Source organism: Epinephelus lanceolatus, chromosome 7, assembly GCF_041903045.1.
Source record: "Epinephelus lanceolatus isolate andai-2023 chromosome 7, ASM4190304v1, whole genome shotgun sequence".
Taxonomy (NCBI): Eukaryota; Metazoa; Chordata; class Actinopteri; order Perciformes; family Serranidae; genus Epinephelus; species Epinephelus lanceolatus.
In genome coordinates, this window is record NC_135740.1 from 39,937,580 (window position 1) to 39,960,785 (window position 23,206).

General features: G+C 41.5%; 1 protein-coding gene across 1 annotated transcript; it reads right to left on the minus strand.

Moving 5' to 3' along the window:
• Positions 1-865: 865 nt before the first annotated feature.
• Positions 866-14,959, minus strand: fgf24 (fibroblast growth factor 24). Its single transcript, XM_033632623.2, has 5 exons — positions 13,025-14,959; positions 12,803-12,839; positions 7,962-8,139; positions 3,815-3,921; positions 866-1,241 (listed from the first exon to the last, which is right to left on the minus strand). Exons 1-5 carry the CDS (start codon positions 13,054-13,056, stop codon positions 963-965), a joined length of 633 nt encoding a protein of 210 aa, XP_033488514.1. The 5' UTR covers positions 13,057-14,959; the 3' UTR covers positions 866-962.
• Positions 14,960-23,206: the final 8,247 nt, after the last annotated feature.

A 23,206-nucleotide genomic window follows, 5' to 3' on the forward strand; every position in this document is an offset into this window, starting at 1 on the left:
CACTCAAAGAATCAAGGCATCCTTTTCTGGAACAACTTTAACACATGTGAGAAAGAGCTGTTAAAAATCCAAGGGGGAGAGACGAGAGGGATTAACATCCGTCTCCCAAACGTGATGAAGTTGGAAGACATTGTGGAATTATGAATCACATCAGGGGTAATTTTTTTTGTTTGTATTGTTTTCTTTTTAGGTGTTTAAACAAGACTAAAGCCACGGCTGGTGCCCGACTAGTCAAAGCATGTCGTGTTTTAGCTGAATCACAGGCTGCATGGAAATGTCAAGGAAATCACACACAGTACTCGGAGGGTTCAGCGCATTCCAGGAGCCACGAGTGGAGCTGAGGTTGAGAGACGTATGGAAAAAAAAAAAAAGAGGAAGAGAAAGAGAGAGACCTGTAAAATATTGCACTCAAAGCTACACAGTTATCCCGGCAGTGTCACCTGTGACTGCCACCTCTCTCCGTTTCATCTCCATGGTGTCTGATTCCAGTGGAAAGTATGGGATCCGCGTTGTCAGGGGCAACACAAACAAAAACCGACAGGTATTCCAATAAATCTCTAGTTGGCTGATTTTTATAACATTGCGTCAGCTCCTGCTTCAGCCCCCATTGTCAAAAAGAAAGTGGGCCTTCAGCTTGCAGTTCAAACGTAGCTGAGGACGACGGCGACAGGAATTCTCTCAGAGGTCCTTTAGTTTATCCAGTATAAATAACATGACAGACACGTTAGCACAATGACATCAACCCAGAAGAATCCAAGAGTTAGGAAATATTCAGTCATCCTGAAATACAAAAATAAAACATCTTTGACTTTTTTTTTTGTTCTTTTTGTCTGTCTCTTTTACAGAAGTGAAGTCTTTAAGGTGATTCTTTTAAGACAAGAAGCTTGAGATTTTCAGTTACAGTATTTCTTTTTTTTTTTTTTTTTTCCCCGAGGAAAATTAGTGCTGTCCCATTGGTCCCATCAGTTCCTCTTGGGGTTGGGTTTTAATCGCCGAGCCCTTCGTGTCCGCTTAGTCACTGTGGTGAAACGAAACTCCTCCAGCGGGTCCGGCCTGCCCTTCGGCTGGCGCTTCATGAAGTGGACTTCCTGTTGCCTCTGCGTGGTCCGCGAGCCTTTCTTGGGCCGCCCCTTCCTGTTGAAGCCCAGGTACCATCCTTTGTACTTGGCTGACACAAGAGCTGTGTAGTTGTTCTCCAGGAATTCCTCGACAAAAACGCACTCCTGCTTCCTTCCATCGGGCTGAAAGAAGGAAAGAAAATAGAGCATTAACTCATTATGAACATGACAGCGTGATCTCTGTTTAACATTCTGGCTTATTTCTGTTGCATCAGTGTGTTCAGGCTCAGATTGGTTTGCTTCTCTGCTGGAGGTTTGTATTTTCCATTTTAGTGTAAAACAGTTTTAAGTCTAAAATGCTGGTTATTTGTTAAGAACATGAATTTTCCTTTGTGAAGTCAAACGCCATTATAGAAAAGATCATCCTAAGAGTTAGGAGTTGTTGTCGTGTATCAATGATTTTCATCACCTGGAGAGGTTGGAAGGAGATACGCATTTTTTCTCCGTTCCAGTACCAAAATCGAATCCCAAAAAGTGTAGGGTTAGCTAGCTAACTAAGGTATAGCCTACTGAATGTGTTGTAGTGGTCATCTGTAGCCTGTAGTTCGGCTTTAGCTTCTGTCTATCTTTGTCTTTTTAACCTGTTGTTGCTGCTGAGTCAGTTTGACATCCTCGATATATCCTTTAATACATGTTGTAGACTCCTCTGTCTGCTTCTCTGTGAATTCGATTTTTAATTTTTCCCAAAAAATTGATAATATTTCTTAAGGTCGTGCCATTTTTGTAGTGTGGGCTCCATGCTAGCTCCAACAGCTTGACAACCATCACAAAGAGGCAGGACTTTGCAAAGGGTTGACTGACCAATCCTAACCCAAAAATTCATAATAGAAAGCTTCATGATTGAATTGTTTGCAGTTCGAAGTGTCCTGTCAACAGCTTTATCTCTTTTACAGTTGTGTTCTATGGGGAAATGCTGCAATACCACGAGTGGCCACTGGAAAAAACTGAGCTGCATTCCTGGGGGTCTGGAAGCTACAAACTGAGGTGCCACAAATCAAAGTTGAGCTGGCCTCAACTTCTTTTCAGCGCTCCAATGATGCCGTTAAGCGTCAACCAGTCATATTGTTTGTTTCTAGCTGTGGTGCTGTGTTAGTTAGCTTACTTAGCTGATGCTATGCTAGCTTACTGTGCATGATGGTGCACATGGGGATGCAAAATGTGACGTTAAAATGGGGCTCTGGCATCAATTGATTGACTAAATTGATTGATTAAATACTAACTTTAGATGATGTCCACTCAAAGTGTATAGTTGCAAGTAGCAGACACACACAAGCCTGTGGCGACATAACTATGCTAACAGGCACTTAAGCAACAGTTCAACGACGGTTCAGCAATAATGTAGCTGGTCACACGTTGTCGCCCATCGTATGAACACAGCATTGGGAAAGGGTAATTCCATGTCTGAAAGCCAAATATATAGTGAGAGCCAGGAGACGGTTAGCTTAGCTTAGCATTAAAACTGGCAGTGTAGCTTTATAATTACCAGAGAGGTGACAGAGTGCTATCAACCTTCTCATCGAACTTTGACCAAAAGTCAAACTATTGCTTTAAGATACTGAACTATAGGCCTATTTTTATGATTTTTTTTTTAACTGATGCACTGTCCTGTACTATGCTCACGGTTCACACCTTTTACAATTAGATACCTTGGATGTTATGCGACTCTACAACAGACTTTTTCTTTGGAAGTAGAAAGAAGTTCCACTGAAATCTATTCACAGAGAGGTCTGCGGATTATCCGAGGAAACAGCACAGTGCTGCTGGACTTCTAAAAACAGGGTGGTAGTAAATATCTGAGACATATCTCAAAGCCGGGCCCATAAAAATATGATTATCTGCATGTCTTCATAGCAGAAATGATAAGTCAAGAAATATTTTTTGCTTCTCTTTTTTCTTTAATTTAGGTGAAAAGACCTTTTAAAACCGTGATGCCAACATTGGGGAGTTTACTGAATGTGTCCAGAATTTCTGTGACACACAGAACAACTTATTCTTATCATTAAACAAGCTGAAAGCCAACAGCAGTCAACAATTTAAATGTCATTTTATCCGATTGTTAAAATAATCCTACGGTGGTTTACAGGAGGAAGTTGCAGCACATTTTTTAAACAAATGAGGCCCCTGCAACTAAATCTAAAAAATGCATGTTTCTAACAGATGACCACGATGAGAGAGTGAAAACGTGTGTGAATAACTGCAGCCCCTGCGACGCTGACAGCATGAGTTATTAATGCAACAAAATCACACGTGTGCCTCCGCAGTGTACGTTTTCAAATATTAACTTCTTTTCCATATCGAAGCGGTCGTCCGCAGAGTCACATGCAGTCATCCCGCGCTTGTGGCCACCTGGTGTGACTAAGTGATATAATTGCAATGGCATTCCTCCTAAGTGACCATTAGTCTCTCAATGCATTGTGGTGATTGCAGGCCGTAATTGACTGATCGAGTGTCAAAGGAGTAGGCCGATTACGTAATGGAAGAAGGGCTGTGAGTTATCAAAGGGGTTTTGTTAGGGTGTACAAAAACAGCAGGAGAAAGCAGATCTGAGGCTCAATTCAGCCTGGATTAAGAGCTCCAGTTAAAATATTCATTTTGATATCAGAAAGTGGTGATTTGATCTTGTCAGTTAAAATATTGAGCTTCTATTGAAGTCATTTTTTATGATATTCCAAAAATATAAACCAAAAGATACTCACCCTTCCGACTATTTTGCCCTTCTCGTTCATGCAAATGTAGTGTTCGCTCTCTTTTCCTTTTATTCGAATGTGGCTCCCGAAGGTTTCTGTCTCGACAACAAGGAGAGCTGGAAAAGAAAAGAAGAAGTAGACTCTGTTAAGAGCATGTATAAGTCTTTCTGCTCATATAAATAAAACATTTAAGAGTTCCCATACATTTAAACATATCTGGTATGTTTATCTCACTTATGGTCGACAGTGTCTGGGCTCCCGTACTTTTTTCAATACTGTTTTTTTGAGAGCCCACATATTTAATCGTATTTAATTTCCAGTCCTGTAAAGGAACCGAAGCACTCTACATTTGAGCCTCATCAGAGCCTCATAAAGAAAACTTTATTAAGCCTACATTGTGCACTAATGTAATTGTTTATCAAGTTTATATTTCATGAATACATTTTTCATCATATACACCACCACAAACAAAGGAGTCAACCACCAATATTGGTTGCACCAGAGATTAAATTACCTTAAAACACATCAAGGATTACAAGAAAAAAATTATCTTAATAGCTGAAAATCACAAACAAACAAAGCTCTGTAAACTCCAGGACATGGATTTGTGATTTTCGGCTACAGAAATAAATTTGCCTTGACTTGACACACACTGCAAACACTGCACGAGCATCATTTTTTCTGTACATGTGGAAAAATATTATGTTGTAGCCTGTTTTTAATTAGAAAATAAGGACCAAGTAATGGTCTCCAGAGCAAATAATTATTCCAAAGGTATACTGAGTGTATATCTTTCTTTACACAAAACCATATATGCACCAGAACAACAATACCGCCGCCACTTGAGCCTGACACAGCAGTAATCCACTCTCGAGACGCATCCCGGCGGCTCTTTTATTCACCCCCTCCCACCCCCCAAATGTTAACCCCCGCGAGGTCACCTTTGTCTCTGCTTGCCCCTCAACCAGCAAAGAGATCTGCCAAACATTTGTGGAGCGGTTATGTGCCCCTCAGGATTAGGTTTCAAGTTCCCTTTAGTCTGTGCTCACTCAATCAAAAAGTTAAGATGATCCATTTGTTTAACACACAGGGCCATTCAGTAGCGCTCAAGGGAGCAGAGGAAGAATAGGCGAAGGGATGGGACGGGCTCGGGGGCAGAAGTAACTCCCCCCCCTCACCCTAACATCCAACCTTGGGAGGAAGGTTGGAAGAAGGAAACCTGTCTAATAGGTGAAACTTTAGAAGTGATTCCTCTTTTTGTTTTGAGAGATTTCTGTTATGTCTTATTTGGTTGCTAGCACAATATTTGTGGCTTTATTTTTTGATCACTGGAGAAGATCAGTCTGGACCTTTTTGAGGTCCGTGAGAAGGGAAAAAAAAATCCTGGTATGTAACGAAGTGAACGATGTTTCAAGAGATATTTCAGCTCTGCAAGTCAAATCAGGAGTCATTTGACAACACTTTGGCCTTCTCGCTCTTTGCTGGTTTTGCACGGAGACCCAAAATTCAACCTCAGCTATGAGGCCTCGACCCAGAACATCAGATAAAACAATATTTTCCTCCCCTCTCTGAGTTATCCTCTGTCTGTGACCCCTGATGGCAAAGCACCAAAAGTGGAGTCATGTCTTTTTATCTGAACAGCATCCACAAGCAAATCTCTTTGAGTCAGTGAGTGGTCAATGTGATGTTTTGTATATTAACGCCGGGTATTCCTTTAAACAATTCTCACGCTCAAGACTCCACTGGCAGCCGTAGCTGGCGGATAAAAAGGCAAAACTGAAAGAATTCTGACAGATATTTTAGAATATCTGATCAGTTTTAAATATAATCCCATTTTTAGTTATTTCATAACTTGTGCAATGTTTTCTACTTTGGTGCAGCCGGCATTTATTGACCTCAACTTGGGGTCACCTTCCAAAAAAGCTGATTCTCCTGCTTTAATTCCACAGTGCAGCATCTCTCAGTTTAAAAGCCGTTGTTGTGACCCTCCATCTGCTCTGAGAGGACAACAGGTGTCATTTATGACAGATTGTTCTGTAAAAAAATGGCTCTCGTCTTTTTAAAGTAATGAATATGCTACGCTAATACTAAGAAGAATGATAACAGCCACACTCTGGCTGCACTGATATGGACCTAGTGCGACACTGAAGTGATATATTTCTTCTGCAGCGGTTTGCAGTCCTCTGCCGTGAAGCTGCAGTGACTGAGAGTGGATCAGAGCAAGCACAGTATCTTCTTATTAGTGAGTGCAAAGGAGTTCACAGGTGCCAGGTACTGCAGCTGGATGGGGAGGAGGAGGAAGAGGAGGAGGGCGGGGGACTGGAGGAGGAGGAGGAGGAGGAGGAGGAGAAGGAGGGGCGGAGGGTAGAATTGGCAAGGCCTCATGGGAAAAATTGGATCTGCTTCCACTCAAGCTCTAACAAGCAGTGAGGAAACTTCGCCTCGGCGCATCTGCGACTGAACACACTCACTCAGAGGCATTCAAGACCAGCAATTTTCGAGCCGTGAGTCAGCTGTTATGAGCACAATATCTGCAGGAAAGCACAAAACAAGTCCTGTTGCCTTGTGTTTGCTGCCGCTGCATCAAAGAGCGCTGCACTGACCGGCAATTTACCCATCCGCCGCATTTGTTTTGATTTGAAATTGTGAACAAGTCCACACAGAAAACAAAGACGGATGTACTTAAGGTTGATAGAAGCATACCTTTAGGTGTAAAACAAAATCTGTCAAATGGCTTTAGTCACTGTTGTGTGTAACAAGTTGGAGCGAGGTACTTTTATACTGCTCGACAAATCAAACTGGTTGCCCATATTCAACAATAACTATGACAATGACCAGAGGTGGGACCAAGTCTTTGTGTTGCAAGTCACAAAAACAATGTCAAGTCTTTGCACTCAAGTCCTAATTCAAGACTGACAAATCCTACGTCAAGTCCCAAGTCAAGACTGGCAAGTCTCAAGTCCCAAACTTTGAGTTTCGAGTCCTAAACAAGTCATAACTCAGAACTCTTCACCAAATGTAATGCCATTTTAAAACAGAGCAATATTTTAAATTTACAAAATCATACTGGTTTTAAAAATGTGGATTTTAATCATTAAAACAAGTTTGTTGCAAGTTGGACATTTCGCATATTGCACTTTGTTTTTTGTTGACCACGCATTACTTCATCATAACTTTTTCCATCTGGCGCTCAGTAACGTAACTTCAGCTATTCACGGTTCTCTTCTGCAACTTGATTGGATGTTGCTGGACTGGTTTGAACAAAGAGGGTCGAATGAGGAATTAAGTGTCGACTCACTGGGAATAAAGCGTTAACATTTGTTAAGACAGGAAATTAGAGTGAATTAATTGCTTTATGGCACACTTTTAAATAACATACTTATTCATCTTTGGGCTTGGGAGAAGGTATCAAGTATTTTCAGGTCAAAAAGCTTAAGTCCAAGTGAAGTCACGAGTCATTGGTGTTTAAGTCCAAGAAAATCTTTTGTCAAGTCGAGTCTAAGGTCATCAAACAAACATTTAGTTTTTCTTTCTTTGGTCCTTTCAGGTTCAAGGACAACACAGTCATAGATGTAATGACTTGCATTTTCCAATATGGACAGTCAGATTCCAATTACTCATTAAAACACCAACATTTTCTGATAAATTATGAGACAATAAAGTTGAGTAATGCCTCAGAGTTGCATCCTATAATAACATAAAAGCTCATAGCCTAACCCTTACAATCAGCAGTAAAGAATATTTTGCAGAGTGGGAAACCAACAAGTCAGTTTTGATCCATATGAGGTATTCTGGCAAAAATTCACAGTGTTGGCCTATAAATCTATCAAGGTAAAAATAGACTTGCTCTGGATACCCAAAGGCTGCAGTAAACATCCATTGCAAGGTCAGCAATTTCATTCTGTTTCCAGCCACCCCGACCGGCCAACCAGTAGTTGGTGGCTTGAGAAAGTCACTGTCCTCTTCACCCAGGTCAAACACAGAGCATGGAAAACAACCTCCACACAATGGGTAGTAAACAGCCAAAGTGGCAGGAGGGAGTGAGGCAGGATCTCAAGAAGCACCAACATCTGGCTGGTAGGTGGTGGTGATTTCTCATCCTGTTATAGCAAACTAGCTAAAGTGTCAGGTGAGATGCACAGGAGTTCTCCCATACCATACTTGCCCCCATCATCTCCGTTGGCGTTGACTTTCTTCCCCAAGATCTGGACGTGTTTCCCCGTGGTTCTGCTGTAGAGCTGATAGATCCGGACCTGCTTCCGGCTCAGGTCGTCCGGGTTCCTCGTGTGGTTCTCAATGTAAAACCTGAAATCAGCAGAGGTCTGCTGGGATTCCTGCACAGAGGTGTGAGACAGGCGGAAACAGAGAGAGAGAGCAGATGAAGAGAGCGAAAGACAGACAGTGAGAGATCGTCACAGCACAGGTGTTGATAGTAATATGTGCTGTTGCTTTTATGGGCCCTGTGTCAAAAAAATTGTACTTCAGGGGTTTAAAAACTGAGCAACCAACCAGGAAATTGTGGCTGCAGCATTTTAGTGTTTCTCTTCCTGCTTTCAACTGGCACATTTTATATGCATTGCATTTACAAGCTGATAAATACGCAACAAGATGTGTTAATGAAGTCACAGGTTTGAGTAAAAATCCCACAGAACAAGTGCAAAGCCCATAGTGCAACCTTCTGTTGCTTCATATTGAGACAGCAGTATACTATGCGCCCCAGGCGATATTGAGAAACCTGTACTCCATTTCCACAAGCAAGCAAGCCACTAGCAATTATACACCTGAAGCATCCAGACCTGTTGCACTATCATCAAACAAATATCTGCCTGCAGGCGGAGTAGGGTCCATAAATTAGGAAACGCAGCGGGCGGAAGACAAGACTGAGAGATGGCAGGAGGCACCCTGAACCACAAAAACACTCTTGTAGGAGGACTTTCTGATCAAATTGTCCGTATCCACCTTTTAAGAATTCACTAGCCGGCTGTTTACGAGTCACCTTTAGACCTGACATAAAAACGGAGGAAATCGCAGGCTTCAACAGCGTGTCAAAAAAAAAAAGCAACTGTGTCACCCAACATGTGGAAGAGCGAGCGGAAACGTATACTTTCAGAAGCCCTGGAATCTCAGTTCACGCCAAGATCCCATTTCCCCAGCTGTATGGTGTGGTAATTGCACAGTAATGGCTTTTTATGTGGCTGTTCTCAGGTGGCTAATTATATACACATTACATACCCCGAGTCCTTGTTATTCTAACTTTGGTAAATTAATGACACGTAGGAAACATGATGGGAAATTGTGGCCTCGGAAGAACAAATCCAGAGAGAAAAAATAAATCTGAGAGCAATGTTTTTGAGGCTCCAAACATAGTCTTATGAACCAGGTGTCAAACAAGCTGTGCCCCAATTCAGGCGCCTAATCCTTTGAAGAACAATGTCCACGAAGGTGAGTCCTTCAGGTTGGGACCTACGCCACACACCAGAAGCGACAAAACTGATGCTAAGTTTAGATGCCAACATCTAATGTCGACACAAGGAATATCCCATCAAATGTCCAACAGAATCATAAACAGTGTTAGGCAGCATTTCTGGGCCACACTTGGACTTTGGGCTTTTGAAATAAGACGGACTTGTTGGCTCATTATGACGTATTCGGTCTAGAAATGTGGCCCTCTGAGGATCCAGCCCCTTAACTGGGACACAGCTTCTGTATCTTGACATTTAAGAAACACGCCCATAATGTTACTTTTGGCAACAGGCCTTGTAAAAAAAAATGAGAGGCTGGATATCAAAATGCATCACCTACTGATGCAACTCATTTGGGGTGTTAATATTTACTTGAAGGAATCAAAACTGAAACATTGTGATGACTTTACTTCATGCAATAGGATTTTTATTGGGGGAAACATTTTCTCTTTCGGGGTAGCAGATCATGCATTGCTCTCATGGATATTTTTCTTTTAAAATAGAGGTATCAAAATTAGCTGTGGCTCTACTGGCACATTTTCTCCCCTTACAGGTTCTGACTTTGCCACTTTTTCTTTAGTCAGGTTACATTTCCTCTAAGTGCACTCCAACGCAACACAACCTGCACGAAACAACTGCTCAGCCACGACAATCATGTCATAGATTGTCCTCTAATATTTATATACTTTTACTACAATCAGCAATCTTTGCAACTTTGTTGATCCCTAAAATGTTAACCCCAACTCTATAGTCACCCTAAACCAACTAATTAATCCTCTAAACTCAACCAGGACCAGGACAACCAGGACTCAACCATTTGTCATTTCCAGTACACCTGCGTGAGACATTTAAGACTAATGACAAAATGTGTAAATCTAAGTTTACAATTCTGTCTGATATCAGGCAAATGTTACTGGAGACCGATGGGGCTTTTTAAATTTTGCTCCAAACAAAGAGCACTACTCAAGCTTTCATATTTGATGCTCTCAACATAAGTGCTCCCAAGGGAAACTCCAGAAAATGATGCATTTAAGGGCTTAGCAGTTAGCATGAGCAGCAGCAGCAGCCACAACGGCTGAACAAACAAAGAAAAAAGCATCACCTACAGGACTTTTCAACCGAGGAAAAACACAATTCAAACTGACTGACAACTGATCTCTGCACTTCACAAACTACTGATACAAGGTTCAAAGTCACAGATGATGCTAAAAAAAGAAAAAAGCTGGATTACATCTGGATTTGTGCTGGTTAAAAATATATCTCTAAAGCAAAAGTTTTCATCCAGTACGACACACAAAATGTGTTAAAAAGTCAAACATCAGCATCGTCTCTTGTTAACTTTCTCTCAAAATCAACTTCAAAGCTGACGAGGAAGTACAAAAAAAACTAAAAAAAAAACAAAAAACAAACACACAGCAAAATGCGGCCTAACTCCGCTGCTGAGGGATTTATCCCAAATCTCCCCATCTCTAAACAAACATAAAGGTGTGTTTGGTAGACAGTTGCATTTTGCATCAAGGGAAAGGCAAGCCTAAGCACATGGCTGAGGTGAACACCAGCGACAACAGTTTTTTATCACGCTGTCTCCTTTCTTCAAAGACACAGCATGAAAACGGATATGGTTGAAACTTCAAAAGTCTGGCACTCATCTTTGCGCAGGAAGCTTAGTTGTCGCATCCATCTAAGATACACCTTGCTATCTGCTCGACACACAGACGGGGTCACACACACAAATTGGGAAAGACACACTCTCGCATGTTGGTGGTGCATTTAAAGTTTACTCTCAGCTGTGGTTGATTCTGTTGTTTCTCAACCACAACATGACATGTTGGAGCCGTTGGACATATGCAGCAGTGCTAAGATGCACCCATGGATAGGCAATGTGAAAGGAGGGCATTAAAGGGCTATTCCTGCTTTCTTTTTTTTTTTTTACTTGATCATTATCCTGAAAGCACTCACGATGCATTTCCTTTGTTTGATAAATGCCTTTATCTAATCTGACTTTTTTTCTAAACCAAAACAAACAGGCAAACCACAGCAAAGAAAAACATAAAATATCATTCATCAGTGCACCTCATACTTCCGTTGGATCACATTCTGCACGAAGTCATGGTCAGTCAACACTATAGCTTTGTTTGTGCCAGCTCTGTTGGAATAATCAGAGCACATAGACTTATATAACATTGTTTCTAGTTTGTGGGGTTTTAGAATTTGTCACTGAGAAATTTCATTAAATAAAGTTCTGGATCAGAGAATTTATTTCAGGAGCTAGACCTGTTATTTTGTCTTTGAGAGCTACTGGCTTCCTGACTGGGAGAAGGGGGTCTGAAATGAAAAAACTTGGTAGTTAAACACAACTGTGCAACCAATAAAATGTAGTTTATATAGTTTAGAACAAACTTCCCCCTGAGCAGTGTTTTATTCATCCCAAAAGGTCAAATGTTAACTCCCTACTTTGGTATGCTTCACTAAAATATAATATTTTTTGCAATCTGTTAAAGACATAATCAACTGTGTGGTGCTTGTGTGGAAGAAAATGCATCGCAGAAATGGATGAAAACCTAAAAAAAAAAAAAAAAAACAGTATTTCCTGTTTTAATATTTAAGATCACAGCAACGCTGAGATTAATTTAAAACAACAGCACGTGGAAAATTATGATCGCACACGTCATGGCAATAAAGTGATCAGATAGCTTTATGAGTGGAGAAGCGTGCTCTCTGCATCTTATCTGAATCACAGCGCACAATTAGGTGAGTGGATGCCTGCAAATCATTACTGTTCAAAGTGAGACGCGACTAATAAAAAACTGAGGCAACGAGCGCCAAACGAGCCCATCTGTTCAAAGAACAACTTTTAACCCCAGGGATCAAAATACTTATTACACAATTCTGTTGTAAAACACCGAAACTGCTACTTGAAGTCCAGATTAAAAACAACTGCTTTTAATTAATCTTTGCCAGACTGATGAGATTGTTTGGACATATTAGATTAGTCCGCGTGCAAAACAGCTGATACGCTTCACATAAGCGTTTCCATGGTGGTGAATTATATTTCTTTATCATTACAGCAAGTTATAGTGTTTCTCCATTAGTCATTTTATTGGGACTATAATGCAAAAATCGCATTTCTCTCCTATAGCGCTGCTGTAATATTAATTCAGGGTGTCTTAAGTGTTTAATATTGAGTCACGTTACTTGTTCATACATTTCTAAGATACTTTTATCATTGTGTACCAATAAAATATTGGTATAACCTCACTTATTTTCCCCATTGTTCGCAATATCCTTTTTGATTTTATAATATTTTACGCTTTTACGCATGACGCATGCTTTCCTTCTAAAATAATAGGCCGTTTTTTTCAGGACCCCAATAAATATTTCTGGCTAGAAGCAAGTTAATCCTGCTTTTACATATACTAGGGAGCACCCTGGGTATAATCTATACCCACCATCAGCATTATTCACATTAAAAAGCTGCACAGTAACATGCAAACACATGCACATAAAAACGAGTTGAATGAGGGAGTAAACATACCTGTAGCTGGAAATAGAGTACCAGAAAATGTAAACACCTATGTGGAGAGAGAAGGAGAGAGAAGGGAGGAGGGGAGTGAATCACACAGGCAATTACATGAAGGATACACGCAGCCTACCTGGATGAAAGCAATGCGCAAATATGAAGCTTTTGGCGACTTCTATTGGTAAGAATGCATGGTTTAATGTGGAAAAGGAGCAAACGGAGATGTGGAACACTTACAGGTATATGAACCTCGAAGGCAGCACAGACATCTTGACTCGCAGAAATACACCTGAAGTACACCTGCTTGCACAGATTTAGAGCCCCGGGAAAGGTTGGCGAAATCGCCCCCCTCTCTCTTGCTTTCGCTCCCCTGCGCGTCCTTTACGCACACAACTCCGGCGGTAAGTAGGAGATTGAATCCCAGTGTAAGGATAGATCACTGGAGAGCTGCAACAGAGTCACGGAGTGCAACATTAGGTGTTTCCTTGTTGGGGGGGAATTATCCAGAAGATTATTTTTCAGTCTCCTCCGCTCCCCGAAATCCCGCAACGTCTCCGTAAATCGGTGCCAAGCGTGGAGAGGATTCAGAAAATTCAACCTCTCCAAAAACAAAAATCCCCTCGCTCAAAAAATATCCTTCGCGCACCTATAGCCAAGTTTCCCCACAATCCCAATCCTGCTGCTCCAGCGATCACAACCTCCTCAGCTCCGTCCGTACCTGCGGGGGATTTCTACACCTTGCATGGGTCATTTTATTCTACCAAGTGCTGCGGTGGAGAAAAAGCAAAAGCGGTGAATAACAAAACGCCCTTCCACCAAAAACAAGTCGCTAAGAGTGGCCAAACAAACTTATCCAGGCTTACAAAAAGAAGTTATGTTTTCAAAAAAAACCGTAGTGTGGAAATCGGCAGCGGCGGCAGCAGCAGCGGATCCCTGGAGAGGTTTTGGGGGCTGATGATGGCGCAGCAGTGCTTGTCAGTGGTGTTTGTGCGTCTGCGGCTTGAGATTTGGGCACAGAGAGGCTTTTTTGTTGTTGGTGGGTGGAAACATGTCAGCGGTTTGCACCTGATAGGGTAATCTTGGAGAGACCATCAGCTTGGAGAGGGTTTTTTCCTCTCGGTGGGCAAAGCGCTGCGCAGAGGAGAACAAGGACAAGGAGATGAACTGCTTTTTGGTTTGTTTTTTCCCGCTTATTAAAATTAATATTTATACTTTTCCTAAAGTAAATTTGGGAAATGATCGAATTTGTGTTTGGATAAAGACAAAGCAAACTGATTTTAACGTCTAATTTGAGGCATGGGATGATATAAAGTATTTTTTTGTTTATTTATATGAGTTTTATTGGACCATGTTTTCATTTATCTTAAGTTTTGCGTCAAATCATATTTTTAGTTTCAGTTTTTATCACCTTAAGGCCTATATAATGATAATAAATATCAGTATTAAGTATTGTCATTAGTATTATTATTATTGCATTAGTGAACAGTGACAGAAACTGCTTCTTCTTCCTCACTGATTAGTCGTGCCTTTTAAAGTGCTGCAGGTTTGTGGATTGGCCTCGGCTCTCCCAGACAGCATTCAAATGCAGGTTGTTGTCGACCTCGATTTTTTTCAATAATGTGCTATAACTTATCCCGCATTTAAATGAAAGAGAGGTGTGAATGTGTTTACGAGCTGGCAGCAGTAAAGCGAACCCACATCCCTGCTGCCATTAAAAAAAGAAGAGGAAAAAAAAAGAAGTAAAAAAAAAAAAAAAAAGAAAAAGGAAACCTTTGTGGTTCGTCTTTATTGTCCCATTAAAACTGGATCCTCGGCATTCCGGTGCCATTGATATTCAAAATGAATCTAAATGATTACATACAAAACTTCCCATGTTGGGGATTTCAAAGGGCCTCCTGTGGTGAGTTGTGTGGGGAGTGTTTGAGTAAGAGTTGCAGCTGCTGATCAACACAAGCAAACAGACCTGAAAATAAACAAAAATAAATGATTTCTCTGGAAAAAAATATTAATTTGTGGCTTTTCTTTAAAAGACTTTATGTAGTGATTTACAATGACAAGTTAAATCATTTGTGTTGTGTGCAAGTACAAATGTGGATAAAGTTGGTTGATGTGGGTTTACTCAGTGATTCATTGCTGTCTGTCTAACAAGAAGGCTTGATCCTGTCAACCACAGTGCACTTTAATCATCCCTGTAACACAACTGATGTATAATGTCATTTAAAGCTTGACTAATTTAGCCTTGTCTGCCTCAGGGAGGGAAATCACAGCAAAAAAAGGGCAAATAGTAATTACCCAGGAAGATAATTTGATGATTTCTTTACAAATACAAGGCTTTGGTTCTGTTTGATCAGGTAAGGCTTACATTAGCTGCTGCTCGCCACCGATCAAGATTTCTCTTAAAGTTCAAAATAAAAGCACCTGACAACTGATTTAGAGAAGGCAGGCTGATAAACAGCAATTACCACAGCGACTGTGATAGAGCCAGCATTGTGGAGTCACTCATCGCCTCTTAAGCACATGTTTGTGACAAACTTCTCGGAGCATGACTGTAAATCCACAACTGAGGAAGGAGAGCGCAGCAGCAGGCTTGATGTGGCCACCTGTGAGTCACAGGCAGGAGGAAATGTATCTCTGCTCGTGGCAAAAGGGAAGATCCCAGATTTTTTTTTCATGAGGACTTTTATCATTTTATCAGACTTAAGAGCAGGAGAAATAAGTAATGGCTGCAAGCCAAGTCTAGGATGGTTGTGCCATGCACTTGTCTGGACAGCCACTCACTTTGGCAACTGGCCAATCAAGAGTCAGAGGGACAGATTTATTCTAGAAATATAAACTAATATGTGGCACAAAATAATTCAAAGTGGACTTAAAAAGCACTTTTATGCTCCACTTACACATAATCTGACTGACTAAAGGGATTTATAATGACCTAAATTAAAGGACTTTATTGGCTATGTCTTGCTCGGTCCCCTTTTAGGACCCACTTGTCATTTTACAGTGTTTATCCATATCTGTCTCTGTTGAAATTTTGAAGCTGTTTAAGTTTCTGCACCAAATCCACGAGAGGAAACAACCTGTGCAGCTGTTGCATGTGGAGCATAAAGTGATACTAATTAGGGATGTCAGATTTGGTTAATTTTGCTTTTGATAGCCTGACATGCATCAACTGGTTACTAATTGGTTCATTTCTAAAAAAACAAAAGAAAAAAAAAGCCAAATTTAGAGATGGTGAAATTTTATGTTTTGTGATGTAAATATGTTGCCTTTTATTTTCTGTTTGCTGGCAGACAGCTGGCTCACCACATTAATGTGCGGGACCATGGTGCTTACTGCCCACCATACAGTTTCCACTGGTTAGCCTCAGCCGTTCTGCCCTGCGCACCTCCCGACCCTAGTTGGAGGTAGCTAGCGGCACTGCTCATTCACAATTACTGCTGGTTGCAGAAAGATAGTGGCCAACTTCTGGCCTCAAAACCCCTTTAGCATTGTTAACTACGTTAGCGTAGCAGAGCGTCCTGGGTTTGCCTAACTGAATAATTCATAAAACAATAAAAGGGATGCTCCGACAGCAACGGCTGCCCATATAGTTTTCTTCACACCATAAAGTCTCACACATGCATGATCCCCCTAAAACTTTCTCCGCCCTACGGCAACTGAAAAGGGGACTCACAATATACAGTCTGTTACATTAGCACCACTAGCTGTGCTGACACTGCTAGCCATGCTAACAGAGCTAACAGTGCTAACAGAGTTAACAATGCTAAACAGGGTTCGCGGCTCAAAACCGAGCTGCTTACACACCAGGGCGACCTGGCGGTAGGCCGAAGCATGGACACACTGTTTCCACAACTACGCTGTTGGGTCGGGACGGCGTTATCAGTGTCAATCACCAAGTAAGTGGCGCCGCTAGCTAGCTCTCACAAGACCCGAATGGTGCCAGAGCAGCAAAATTGACCTTTAGACAAACATACATACGCAGTCAAAATATTCTCAGTGGTTAACCAATTAAGGCCTGATTAACCGATTAATGGTTAACAGTTGAGATCCCTCATACTAATACAGGGTGCTGTGTATAAAAACAAAATGTCTCATTTGTGGGACTCATTACAGGCTTGAAAGGTTGGCTCACACCATTTATAAAACAAATACAAGTACGCTAGCTTTCTCGCCTGTTTTACTTGTTGACTGTGGATTATCCAGATTAAGTGTGACTCTGTTTTTGCTGTTGATTTTATTTTAAATGTAATCTGTTGATGCTTTGACCACAAAGTAAATTCCATTTACCTCCACTGTGATGGTGTGGTGGCAAGAATCTCAAAACCTGAGCAACTAAAATCAAAACTATCCTCATGTGAAGATAATGTTGGAAGTATCTGAGAAAATATATGATTGTTAAATTTGGGTGAACTCACCCTTTAAAGAGAAGGCCTTTCAATGTGGATTGAAAAACTAAATTTTCACAGTATCAGTCAAAAGAGTTGGTGCTCTGACAAATTGCCTGCTGACACTATATGAAAAAGTGAAAAAATAAAAAAGATAAAACAGCAAGAATCAATCAAATGCAGTATGCTGCTGGTCGAGCATAACAAGAGTGAGCTTTATGAATGGGGAGAGCTGTTTCACAGTCCAGTTTCTGAGGCTCGGAGGAGGGAGCGAAGGAGAGGGGGGGCAGCCACTCAAGAGTTGGGATAAGGTTACCCACAGAGATTAGCTGACAAGAGCGAGGGAGTGAGAAAAACAAGCAAGCAAGTTAAAGGTCTTAGTTTACCTGGCTTGCTGTGCTTGGCAGCCAATGAAAGTGCTTTCAAACCACAGATTCAAACGCTGCCTGAAAGGATCCTCTGCAGCCACATTTGCCAATTCTATTTCAATTCTGATGAAAACAAATTTCAACTTTTAAGTCGAGAGGTGCAAAGTGGCGAATGATGTTATTTAGATGACTCCCAGACTCCTTTCAAGCCTTTGAATTTGAACCTCGTGCAGTTATGCGTGTCTGTCCGCAGCGACGGGACTGTGGGAATGTCACCGAGGATATCTCATTGAAGGAAAAGGAGGAGGCATCTGAAGGCGGGCGAGCGCTCAGCGGTTCAAAGGGCCCTAGCAGGCATTTAGGGCTTGACAAAAGAACTTGGCAGATCAGTAAGTGAAGCCCAATGTACTACATTAGTGTCAGGACCCCCTCCGCGTCCCTCCCACTTTGCACTTTCATCTCTGACACGGACATATTGACTTTAAGGAAAGGAGGGGTGCCAGGGCCGCCAAGGAGGGGTGGGTAGTTCGGGGGGGTGTATGAGCCCCATTCAATTCTCAAGGTGAGGCGATTGATGCAGAGGGGTGACCACTGACTCATATAAGCCACCCAGAAGCCCTTTTTTTTTTTTTTAAACTAGAAGTCACAGGCCGACAAGCGTGTGAGACCTAAACGGGACGGCCCTCTTCCTCTCATCTCACTGAAATCAGCCTCACCCCATTAGTATATGCTGACCCCACCCCCGCCCCTCCAAACACACACTCACATCCCTTTTCACACTGTCGGCCATGCCCTTCTGCAGGCTACTGAAGTCCGATGGCCAGCGTGGGTTCGGGTCGTAACGGGGTCGCGACACCTTGACATTGCGGAGGGTGACAGAGAGAGGAGCCAGAGGAGGGAGGGCGCAGCTAAAGCCAGCTACCCCAGAGACCTTTCAAGTTATCACCTGAAGGAGAGGGAGGAGGGGGGGAAAAAAGCGGGAAGTGTTTTAGTAATTTGTCCCCCGTCACACATTGTTTGCATGGAGTCATTAAGGGCCATTTAGGTTTTGCCTTGAAGGGAAGAGGCCAGAGAATTTGGGTGCGGGCGCTCTTTGGGGGAGAGGCCGTGGGAGTGAAGGGTGAAAATTAAAGCGTTGCTCTTCAACAAATCATCTCTAAGCACCCCGGTACACGCAGAACATATTAATGTTTCCATTGACTTCAGTCGCCTGTTTGACGTTAATGATGATTTGCTCCATCTCGTCCGGCGGGGAGTCGAGAGTTGTTGCTCTCTTGTTGCTAGTTGCTAACATGTGAAATAACTTTATGTGACTACATGCATTTTGAAGACATCACTAAACTATTCTTGCCTGGACGAATTCTTTGGCTGTTGCTCAGTGCAGAGAAACTGCCAAAATGTGTCACAGTGCTACAATTGAATAACAATGTGCCGACAGACCCCATGTGTTCTAAGTTTTTGGCCCCGGCTTGACAGATAAATGTCAAGTCCCTTGGACGAGCAGAGGTAATCAAAGAGTCTCGTTTCTCAGACTTTTGTTTTACAATATGAGTGCCTTAATGACATAATAGGCCTTCAGAGCTGGGTGGACTGGTGGTGAAAGTTTGGGAAGTAAAATGATGTAAGTGTTTTTTGTCAGGTCTTTAATTTTTTTTTCCTCCCTGAATTGAACGACCCCATAATTGTTTTCTTGGATTGCCATAATTACCAAATTAAGGCTCTGCTTGTTTGTAATGTGGCATTAAATTGCTATGAGACTCACAAACTGGCCAGACGCTTTGACTCATTCACACAAAATGTGTGATCATTTGACAATTATTGGAAACACCTCGCTGCCCTGCTGTGTTTTAAAAGCATCCTCAACCCCTTAATGAATGGCAGTTTATAGATCTCATTAATGGCACAAAGGGCCAACGGTAAATTAAAAATCAGCTTTGAAACAGCTTTGAAAAGGTGATGCTTTAGAATCAAAAGGATGTCGAAGCCCACCAAGAGTGTGACCGAGACTCACCTACATAATTTGATGAGGACGACTTTGATTCCAAGTCATTACCTTCATGTTAGGGGTGAGAAGTACTAAGTGAGTGTTCAAAGCCGAAACCTGTCAGGCTAATGTTTATCTGATTACTGTGCTGTCTGAAAAGCACTTCCTCAGGTGCAACTGGTCTGTTGTGCGCTTGTTGTGGCAACACACCAGATTGGTCTAGTCTTGTGTAACTCAAATTCAGGAACATTTTAATGATAACAATGTAACTTCAAAAACGGTGGGAGGCCAAAAACACCATTCTTGCTATTAATTACAACTTTTTGGAATAAATCCCATAAATCTCACTTTTTGTTTGTAAAAACTTGCTTTGCATTTGGAAAAATAAACTTTATTGTACCCAGTGTTAAAATTTGGCAACTGTTTTAGAGTTAGTCTAAGCCTAGAGGAAAATGCTCATTAGTTTTAGTCACATTTTTCTTCATAGTTTTAGTCTGGTTTTAGTCACTGAAAAGTCACAACGTTTTAGTCAACTTTTAGTCATTACTTTAAATTTAACTAATTCAAAAGGCTGATACAGGTATAACTGGAATCAAGGTGATGGGTTATATCAAGTGTTGAAGTTTCATTTAGACATGTTTTTCTACAACTATAAATAATTCCTACACATTTACAAACTGGCATTTATCCAGCACAGCTTATGACAGGTTTTAATGATGATTTACAATCATTTGAAAAGCTAATAATCTCCAACTTTCAGACCATAAATAACTATTTTGAGGCAACTAGACCAGGTAGTTCTCACGCAGGGGTCCGGGAACCCCCAGGGGGCCTTGAGGGAGTTCCACCTTGTCCTTAGAAAAATTGGTAATAGTTTACTCGTACTATTAAATTCACTAAAGAAATGAATAGGAGTTGTAAGAGTGATTATTCTGATCAAAGGTTTCCACCATCTCTTCAATTGGAGTTGACAACTACAAACTTCTGGTTCTAACCATATCACACAACCAACATCTTCTCAGACGGAGGTCCCTGAAGCAAAATATTTTCAAATAGGGATCCGTTACCTCATCTGTATCAATTTACAAGTCCTTGACAGGAAAAAGGTTGAGAACCACTGAACTAGGCTAGGCAACTTATTTGTACCAAGTTGGTAACCTTCAGGGCTCAAAAAATGATGCCAACATGGACGTGCCAAAAACTGCAGTTCCTTGAATGGCAACTTGAGGCTGGCTGCAGAAGTGAGTCAATCCCCATTGACCTCCATGTTAAAATGCACAACTTTACAACACCGATAAACAGCCTAGTACAAAAAATGGTGATGGCGACAGCCAAAATGCTAAACTCAAGTTCTCAAAACGTACCAATGGGTGACGTCAAGGTAGCCTAGCTATGTCCATTATTTTACACAGGATATGATTTGTACCCAGGTTTACTGTTAAGTCTGACTTATTGATCTCACTGTCAACTTTTATGTTTAGTCTAGAGGTTTAAACTCGTGTCCTCTCAGAGTTGTTGATCAAAACTGCACTTTCAGCTCCTACAGAGAAAACTCAGACTGTTTACTTAAGAGCACAGCTACACTCACAGATAACTGAGCCTTCTACCTGCCAAGTCCAGAGGCTGTTGGCTGTGTTGCAGTTCAGCAGCTAACAAGCGGAGCTAGTTGCTTTAAACCACCACTGCTACAAACAAACTCCACATTTCCATTCAGCTCCACCATCCACAGTCAGACACACACAGCTGATTATTTACTGCCAAATTATAACAAAAACTCGTGCTAAAAGCTGACCGGGCCCGGGTGTGACTGTTTTGCAGGCTAGTGAAACATCCTGGCTTTTACCAATCTGCTGCCACACTGATCTCATATCACTTTTACAGCATAAAAAATAATTGCACTGCTGTTATCACACCCTAGTTAATTGTTCTACTGTCTTCTCCTGTCATTTTGAATGTCAGATAGCCCACCGCTAACATTTTAGTCTAGTCTCATCTCGTCAACAAGTTATCATCAAAGATGTATTTAGCTTGTCAGCGTCTTGTCTTAGTTATGGAAAAAGGTCCATGATACACATTTTTCGTCTTAATTTTGAAATTAATTCTGCTACCCATATTTCAGGCTAAAGCTGTGGTGTGTGAGGCAAGTAAAGAGACAGTTTGATTTTGCTCTCAATTAATCACTTCCTGTTTGGCAAAAAGTGCCCAAAGCTGAGAACAGAGCCTCATTTATAGAACAAACATAAGGCATCTCACTTAGGAAGAGTAAGGTGTTTTACTTTAGTGCTACCACTTTGTGTTTAAGGCTAACTGATACCTTAGGGTTGCTTTTACAAACATTTTACATGGAATTAAGTTCAGTCAAATTCAGTTTTTCAGCATCTGGACAGAGTGACAACCCCAATCCAGAGCTCTACAAGGGGTCAGTTAGTCCTCTTACAATTTAAAGTTCAACAATAAGTCGCACTGGAGTGCAGCTGCTGCACACAAGTCCTCTTTCCCCAGTCACGAAAGGTCCCTCAGCAGTTGGAGTGGAGTCCCTCCTTGAGCTCTCTCTGCTCTGGTAAGCTAGCCTGAACCTGCAGTTCCACTCATCCTAATCGCTGAGCCCAATCCATTCCCCTGTCTAGCACCTCTTCAGAGGCCGCTCGCCCCTTTGTTCTGACAATACACAAACGACCATTCAAATGGAGGGACTCTGTAATCAGTGAAATACTAGCCTCTGGGCTTTGTAGCATAGAAAAAAAAAAGGGAGGGAGAGAGAAAGAGGGAGCAACATAGAAAGAGAAGAGGGAGAGAGAAAATCCATCCATGACCAATCAACTCTAACTACCTGTCTGGCTTTTTAGCTGCAGATGTTATTTGGGAAAGAGGGGAAAAAATGTGCCCGTTCCAGATGTAAGATGTACAAAGGGAAGGCAGGCTGGTACCTCCACCCACCGAGAAAAAGGCTGGACCCTTCCACACCCACCCAGCTTTTGATATGGCTGATGTTTTTGCTCTTGCCTACGCCATTTCCTTCAAAGAAATATGTGATGCATTGCGTCACCTCACACTAAATTTAGACAGCATGAGAGATAAAATAAAAAATGATTGATGCAGTCTCACTGTCAAAGCATGCTGAGATCTTACTGGACTCTGAACTTCACCCTGGAATGTTTCTGGATCATTTATTCAGGTAAATAAAGGATATAATTATTCCTCTGAATGGGTTTATTGTGGGTATCTGAAAAATAAAGGACAGTTTAAAAAGGTTTTTTTTTTTTTTGAAATTCAGGGTGATGTCTTTTAGTTTATAAATATTGCTTCCTATTTGGATCAGAGGTCTTACGAACACATATAGACTTCCTGTATATTGTTTATGTGCGCTTTGTCTAAAGCCTTGAGCTGCTGCTCTCATCTAAAGCTACTGAAATTAAAGTGACAGTTTACCCCAACATTTTAAAAAAAAAAAAGCACATTTATCTTATTGCCTGTGGTGCTTTTTATCAATCTAAATTGTTTTGGTGTGAGTTGCTGAGTGCTGGAGATAATGGCCGTAGAGATGGACCTAGATTGCTGTTAATTGACGGCTGTAGCTCAGTCAAAAGAAAATAGCTCCTACATGAAACTGCTCACAACAACGCCTGTGGATTATCTTGTCATGATTTCTGCAAAGAGACATTGCTGTTGAGTGTTTCAAATGTAT